Source organism: Mizuhopecten yessoensis, unplaced genomic scaffold, assembly GCF_002113885.1.
Source record: "Mizuhopecten yessoensis strain PY_sf001 unplaced genomic scaffold, ASM211388v2 scaffold6759, whole genome shotgun sequence".
NCBI lineage: Eukaryota > Metazoa > Mollusca > Bivalvia > Pectinida > Pectinidae > Mizuhopecten > Mizuhopecten yessoensis.
In genome coordinates this window covers 254,167-262,850 of record NW_018406710.1, presented here as the reverse complement: position 1 = coordinate 262,850, position 8,684 = coordinate 254,167, and the positions used below count along the sequence as shown (strand labels likewise).

The 8,684-nt window shown below is 34.1% G+C and overlaps 1 protein-coding gene across 1 annotated transcript in view; it reads right to left on the bottom strand.

Annotated features, from left to right (window-relative positions):
• Nucleotides 1-272: 272 nt before the first annotated feature.
• Nucleotides 273-8,684, bottom strand: part of LOC110452595 (protein APCDD1-like) — a 35,307-nt gene continuing 26,895 nt past the window's right edge. The window contains exon 4 of the mRNA XM_021501225.1: nt 273-4,684. Within this exon, the coding sequence (XP_021356900.1) occupies nt 3,899-4,684 (786 nt within the window). The 3' untranslated portion in view covers nt 273-3,898. The remainder of the gene's footprint in view (nt 4,685-8,684) is intronic.

Genomic DNA, 8,684 nt, shown 5'->3' with positions numbered 1-8,684 from the left:
TAACATCTGCTGCTGCACTTCAATGATAATTCTAGCGCCTACTTTAGCACCTGCTATATCATAACTATGTCCGATTAGAAAGTTACTAGGTCATGAGTGGCAAGTCCCAAAATGATATATTCTATTTCTCATGCTCACAGATACATTATATAGCACTGGTAATCCCATACATAAATGCAAAACGCTGTTTTATGATTACGATACACATAGTAAACAACAAATTAATTATAAATTATACATCAAAATAAACAACAATTCAGACAAGTGTTTTCTAAATAATCTTTATTTATCAATTATATCAATTTAAATACTGAAACAATAAAATGATATTATGAAACACTGAGAAGAAATGACGTTTTTTATTGCTCCCTGCCATTATGTATATTTGTATGACGTCATTGTATTTTCAAGAATATTTTAATACGAATCAAATATATACATTCCTTCATTGATATTTAGAAAATGAAGGGTAATTCCCTTCAACAACAACATTAATAGTAAATGTAATATGAGTTAGTTTTAGGAATTGTCATGTCAAATATGATACATTTTAGCCGAATTTATTCTTCATATAAACAATGATCAATGGTACATATTCTGATAAATATCAAGATGAAAACAATGTATATGAAAATAAACAGTGAAACGATTGTTTCTATCTCTCTAAGCATCATAAATGTCAGTAACTACAATTATTGTTAAGAGGAAATTTCATTTGTGATTTAATGATCGTATATTAACGCTTTAAACAGATCGAGGTGTGGACATTTTTGAGCTGTTAATAGTTCAGAAATCATTATATTCAATATATATATAATCCATATATAAATATTCGCGTGCAGAAATTTTCGTCGTAATTTACACAACATTAAAAACGCAAACATTTCAACACCGCGAAAATATATGATTTTACAGTAACTATAAAACAACACATATAACTTCTTCGTTTCAAAGTATACGTGTTTTGTATGCGAATAGTTATGTTCAAACGGAAGATTTTTAATGTTTTACAACTATGATATTGTGATGTAACATTTTGTAATGGAGTACATGTATTCACCAGCATTGGAACGTTCAGCTATGGTATGCAAGTCTCAAACGTGTTTCTGTTTCTATATGATGCTTTGTATAAACTATTACATTCACATGTTTTTTTTTACTGAAGCTTAACTTGTTTTGAGCCGTATAATAAAAAAAGAAAGTGAATAGAGTTCATGCTCTTGCGCATTCAAATCATCTGAAATATCCTATGATATGTGATAAAGCGAAATCAAGGGACTATCAAATATTTAGGTTGATAAGATTGTGAAAGGGTAACAAAATATGAAAAAAGTATATAAAAAATATCAAGTAACTGATATTGTAAGTCACACAGCTGAAGACAATTGGCATGCAACACGCAAAGGATTATCCTAGCAATCTATTGTATCAAATTAAAGGCAGATGTCTGACTGTCTCGTCACAAAAACCTTACAACAATATATATCGTTTAGTCTGTTTGTAAATTTATACCAAGAGAAATGATTTAAGTTTCATTTTTGATAGCATATGGATCAACCGAAGCAGAAACATTCCATCCGTCACCCATCCGTCACCTCCATTTCAGTTTCATAAATTTTGCCGAGTAAACAATTTTGACAATCTGGTTTTTCACAAACAGAAAAATGAAACGGACATTTTGAATGGTCAAAATAGTCGGCTTGAGCATGGCATGGCTAAACACAAATTTATCATGCGAACAATGATAAGTAGAAAGTACAAACATTAATTTAGCAGGGCAATAACACAATACACAACAGATGGCTAGATTCATGTCGGATATCGACAGCACTTTCTTTTTTATATAATACTGCTTGGTCACATACTTCCTGTATAAATGAAAATGTTCACCATCTGGAAACACTTTCTTTTCGCGCAGTGTAAATTAGCGCGAAAATATCAAAACAGGAATATGAATATGTATAGAATTAAATACATTAACACAACTAGCGAAATCCGAATTGGCAACAAAACCTTAATTTGAAATCAAACCCGATCAAACTATGACAAAATATAAACGGATGGAAGATCGACATGGAGAACATCGGAAAAGTAAAGGAGAATAAGACCAGGTGTTCCGGATGATAAAGCGTGTCTGCTTCATCGATGACACTCGCCATACAAATCCAACAATTATCTTTTTTCTGCTTGTTCGAATATATTGACACTTTTGATTAATACATGTATGTCAAAAACCTATAGTATATGAAGTCATTTTGACTTAATATTAAAAATAGAGTAGGGTTATTACTCTTTAGAATCAATTTTATAGTCCAATATTGTTCTTTATGACAATCATCATCACTGACATTTACGGCCCTGTAGCTTATGGGAAAGAAAGAACCTGCCGTATACCACTACAAGATAACGTTTGAGGTGACTAAATTAGGGGTCCTGTAGATTCAGGTCTTTATCCCTTCTGTGTCTATTGCTTAGGGACATCAGAGAAACCAGCATTGACCTTCTACATTGTACCCCTATTGCAACTCTTATGATTGTCAGATGATTTTGCCATTTTGATAATTCAATTTTCACTAATTGTTTATTAAGATTGAATGGCAAAAAACCACATGAATGTTAAGTTATATTTTCAAAAATATAACACGTTAATGTAAATTTAATAAATCTTTCTCAAAACGTATTGTAATAATCTCACACATACAATATTTTAAGGATAAACAAGTTTTTTGACTGGTAATGCCTAATTTCTGGTGTGTATATACAAATTACGATAACATGGATGAACATTGGTATGACAACATATAAAGGAATATTTGATTCACATCCATATGTAACGAAAAATCATATCAGTTGATCAATACTTACACCACGTGATGAATTGTTTCATCAGGATGAATATTTATATCAGGTGATAAATAATTTCATCAGATAATGAATAACTTCATCAATTGGTGAGTAAGTTCATCAGGTAATGAATAACTACACCCATTGATGAATAATTACATCAAATGTGAAAACATTTCACAAATTGATGAAAAACTTGACCAAGTGACATTAGAAATCAGTAATAGCCCTTTCACTTGATCAGTTGAATTCATTTCAGGTAGAAGATTTATATTAAATGATGAAAATATATACATATGCTGATAAATTAATGAAAAATTTCTTTTAAGACATTGATTTTCTTTAAAGAATAATGTTAAATGGTAGGACAATGCTAGTTGAACACGAAAATTCCAATTGTTATATAATCTGTGAGCGATGCAAGTCTTTATGGGGGATAAAAGAGGCAACCCCGGATAACACGATTAAAAATGGCTGTTGACCTTCTACCCTGTAAAACAAAGTCTCAGTGTTCCATTGTACTTACATGCGCTTAAGAATTAAATGCAAATACTTCCTCCATATCTCGCCATGTTCTTACAACCCACTTACTGGCTTAACAGTGCTAACTCACTTTTCACTAGCTAGCTACACTAGCCCGTATGATGGGGAAAAGGATTTTTCCAATTGTTTTTATCCTTATTTTGAAATCGACGTTGAAGAACTTATGTCCAGGTTGACTACTGTACACATTTCAGTCTTTCGAGTTAAAGTGCAGATCATCACATGTGTTTCATATCGATACAAAGTAGCACTGGCTTACTGCGCTATAGGAAGTCATTGTATCTATACAGGTTGTAGCATCAAGTGAATTCCTAGAATATAGTCTGTGAAAGGAACTGAAGTAAATATGAATTCAAACACTCTGTCCCTGATCTACTTGACAGTATCAATGCGTTTATGTTTATTCCAGTAGCTGAATCATGAATTCCATGTCAATTGTAGCCGGGTCAAGAGGTCAAAATATATTTATATTGCTTGCGAGAGTTGCATCCCATAATACTCACTGCCTCGGTTACGACACAATCACACAAATAACAATGACGAAAACAGCCCAAAACGTTGCTTGATATTTTAAAGCTCCGTTTGATTTAGGTATGGCCTCAAATTTGGCAAACACTGGGGAATGCTTGTCAACCGATAGCAAATCCTCGATTCTATTTGAGGTGACTTTAGGGGCTGAGTCTGAGCATCGAACGAGAGGCTGCTGGAAGGAGGTCGGTCGTAACTCCTTATTCTTATGTGGGACATTGTTGACAGTCCACTGCCCAACGTAGAGAAGAGTTTGTCGTTCGGATGTAACCATTCGTAGTATCTCGAACTCTACGTTCGGTAGTATGATTCCAAGGACGTCACATCCGCCCGTGCTAGTCACATCCTGTTGTTCGTTTATTTTCCAAGCGTTGCGTACACCACAATGTCCGTCATACATTCTTAACGTATTCACCATCTGCTTATTCTTGGGCGTGATTTTCAACCTGATAAGTCTGAAGTTTAACTCTTTTGACCTCGAAATGACCTTAGAAACTTTCCCTCTTGTGTACGTCCCTTTCACAGACAGAGAGAAGCTCCCTTTGCGACATAAAGGATCTTCAAAGAAATCATATTGACCCTGCCACGATTTCCCGTCCTGAAGAAACGACAGTTTTCTGGTTAAAAATTGTCCGTATTGTCTTGTTTCGCATCCGGAGCTTACCCAATCCCCTTGTAAATGGAACTTCGTGGGTTTAGGTCGATCTATTTTTGGCGGGTAATAATCGTTTGAGTTAGCGATTCCATTGCAAATCTGGCAGGTCTTTGTCTGAGGAAACAAAACAAAAATGGTTTCAGATTTAGATGTGTATTCAAGCATATAAAATATAAGAAACAGTGAAAACAATGGGAAAACAAATGATAAAACTAGTCTGGATATTTTAAATATCCAATACGAAAAAGAATATAATATAAAAATCTTTATATATTTTTTTCGAAGAAGTAAATATCTTTTCATTTCTCAACCACCCGAAACAAATGTTGACCTGATCAAAAATATATAATAATTAAGTAAAGCATTTTTTTACTTTTCAATTATCAGTCAATTATCAATTGTTTGCTGTAATTTCAGTTCACATGTATTTTCGACCTTCTATTGGTTCCTATGACCTCTTCTGTGTTGATGGGCCATTAAGAATGTAATGATGAAAATAACGTAATATTCAAACACGAAAAAATTAGAATAGATTCAATAGCTCGTTAGAAAAGTGAAGAATATGGCAAACTAATTACTTCTTAATGAACACATTTTAGCCCAACTTCTAATCTCAATGAAGGCACCTGTCGTTTCAATGACGGAGTCATATCTATTTTACGTATTGTGACATCACTGAAAAGTGATATACATCACAATTTATTTAAGAATTAACTTGAATATATTTTTCATGTTATGGAGGTATAACACAAAAAAACGGAGTGTACTCTAAATAAACCGCGAAGCGGTTTATGATGAGAGTACACTCCGGTTTTTTTGTGTTATAGTTCCATAACAAGAAAAATATATTCAAGTTAACCTTATAATTTAATCTACTATACACAATCCCTGTGGAAATCCACTTTTATTGATGGACTCTTTTCTCTTAGAAATTATTGCGCTGCTGTATCAGCCAATCAAAAGCGACGTTACAAACGGCGACGTCATTTTTTATGCTATGGGCTGATAACATAAATGTTTAAGCCAATGAAAATGCTTGTTACAAGCAAGATTAAATTATAATTAATTCATACGTACAGAAATATTGCATATGCATATAAACTACATAACAGTATTTTTTGTGAAGGATTGGTGTATCGGTTTTATATTCCTACTTTGTAGGAATTTAAACAAACGGTGCGCTTATGAAGTGACACATATGAAATGCAGAGTAAACAAATATATAAGTAATTAATTATTTAATAAGATGATGTTTGTAATGAAATTCGAAATTGATGTTCACGCTAACTATGTCTATCAGTCTATGATAGATAACGATTGGCGCCAGAGATCGTGGCAGTCTTTCCTTCTACAATATTCGATCATTCTGTGTTCCACATGTGGCACGCCAAACACAATTAGGATGGATTGCTCGAGTCGTCGGTGACTAATTGTTACCGATAGGTGGCGCCTCAAGCAAATAATTGTTACCGACAGGTGTCGCCTCAAGCATCTAGCGGTCTTTTCAGTAGACAGTCTAATCTTACGACCTTAAGATAGGACACATTAATATATACGGATGTGTATTGCCACTAATTAATTTTCTCACATTGATAAAGCCAGGTGCTATGTGGTCAAGATATGTCTAGCTGTAATCTTATCATTGTTCATAATTCAATACAAATACTCCTAGGCTACGCTATGGTCAGTTATTACGATAAGATAAAGGTGACCTCTGCAAATTTACGTAGACACAAAGCAATTGGCTGCGTTGTTGGTTCTCGTAAAATACAGTCCTCTCTAACGATACTGTGTTAATTCAAGTTCTACAAAACTTAGGTATGACTGTGCATTCTATCCATATTAATCAGAAGTATATAGTGTTAAGTGGTATCCCTTGAATCTGAAAGAGATCGATAAAAACGGTTTTAAAGCAAACAAATGGATACAACTACATTTAATGCTGCCAGGAAATCCTACACCGCTTTTTTTGTAAATGAAATCCGTTAAAGATTAGTCGTTGATTGATAAGAAATTTCCTCTACCTTAAGGATACATGTATGATAGACTAATCTCCAACCCGAGGGTTGGCGATTTCTCCATTGCACCCTCAAAGTAGGGTAATGGTTGTTTTTTCTCTTATAATTCTAACTCTATGTTTTAAAAAAAAACCAGCTTTCTGCATTTGTAGTCATTTTTTTTTATCTAAATTTGTACATGATCTCTCCCGTCGAGAGCTGATTGTGACGTCATACCATATTGCTCCCGTGACGTCATAGTGCTATTTCTTTTTACACGCTGTCTTTCATACTCTAGGGAGCGAAAGCGAAATCATAAAAAAGGGAGATGATTCTTCGAAAGGTTAGAAATAAGGAGAGCATACATGTTCATGAATACTGTCTGAAGATGTGAGGTATCATTGGGCCTACATGGACGTGACTAACTGACCACAGCGCGTCAGAGAACGGACGTTGATAAACAGACCAGTGTACATATGCTGGTGTATACCTACATGTATCAAGCTATATTTTTACAGGTGGTATGACCCCCAACATAGTTGTTTATTTTTCTCTGATGGAGGGAGGTACGAACAACATCATTCGGATTAATTAGCTTAACGAACTCTCTGAGGTTGATACTAGCCGATGGCTCTTTCAGGAGAACGGGATATGTCTATATTTTCCTGGTGATATTCTTGTAGGCTTGTTATATTTCCTTCATCGTTTCTAATTGTTTATTTTTCCTTCATCGTATTTTTTTTACAGATATCGTTTTTTTTTGTTTTTCGTTCGGAATTTTATTTTATTCAATATTTAAGCTCTTACTAAATTACAAACAAAACGATTGTTTGCAATAATTTTCCAACAAATTGCTTGAAGTACCATTGTCCCACTGCAAGCGAAACACTAGATATTCCACTGTGGTTTTACCTATGTGTAGTTAGTTCCTCTCAATTTCGTTTTGCATATAACTATAGCGCACCTTGGTCAAAGTACTTTCGTTGACTAGGTAGCTCAGTTGGTAAGAGCGACAGTAGAACAAGCTGAGGTCCTGGGTCCATTTACACTCAGAACGTTGTTGTGGATTATATTTTGTATATTTTGTTTTTACTAGATGTATCGTAAGTTATGGTTTTCTTTTCAAAAATTATTTATCAAAGTTATAGTCTAAACCGAAAAACAAAAAACAGTATCCAATATGCGTTGTTTTACTTTTTGGCAGCGGTACATGGATCGTCATGAGTTAAACTCAGAACGTCTTGGATATGAAAGTAAGGTCTAAGATGTTGATATAGAAGTGGTGTCTAGAAATTTGACCAAACAAAATGGGACCTTTGTGATATGAAACACATTTAAAAAAACTTAAGTTATAACATGATTTAATCGAGAACCGAATGGACTTGGTGATTAAGTCATTTCATTGTAAACGTTTCTGAGCTGGTTGTCGCGGCTCAAATTCGTAAAAACATCATTCAAACCGGAAAAGTGTAACAGGTCGTAATAGTTAAACGAATCACGTGTAAAAGTTATCCGGATTCGATACTTAACGTGAGCAGGTGATGATACAATGTGCAGTGTATCTCTCATACAATCGCCAGATGTGATTACACACACTGATTCAGCGCGTTGGAGGGTTATGTATACAGGAAAGCAATGCCACGTATTAGTCTATGAATGAACACGAAACATCACTTGTACAACTGAGATAACCTAAGTCGGTAACAAGAACAGCTATAAATATAGCGCAGTATAACATCAGAAGATATTGGATGTTTTCGTTAAAGAGATATGCGGAATAATCAGTTATTCCGGCAAAAACAAATGACTTAAAAGAAAACAAGAAAACACCAAAACGTTAACAAAACCTAAATTCGGTCTTAGTTATCGATTCATCTAGGGGTAACTATAAACAAATGAAGATTATAGGTACAAGGGAACCTTAGGCCGTGTGTGTTTAGAAAGATGAATGTCTTTTATGTCTACGTAAAATCTCAAAAAGAGATCCTGGGCAAAAATAATGAAACCACAAGGGACACTAACGATCATAATGGAAAAAGTCGATAAACACATCGCACAGAAAAATAATATATTTCCCAATTAGATCAAGATCGAGGCCATTTAAATTGCTAATGGTC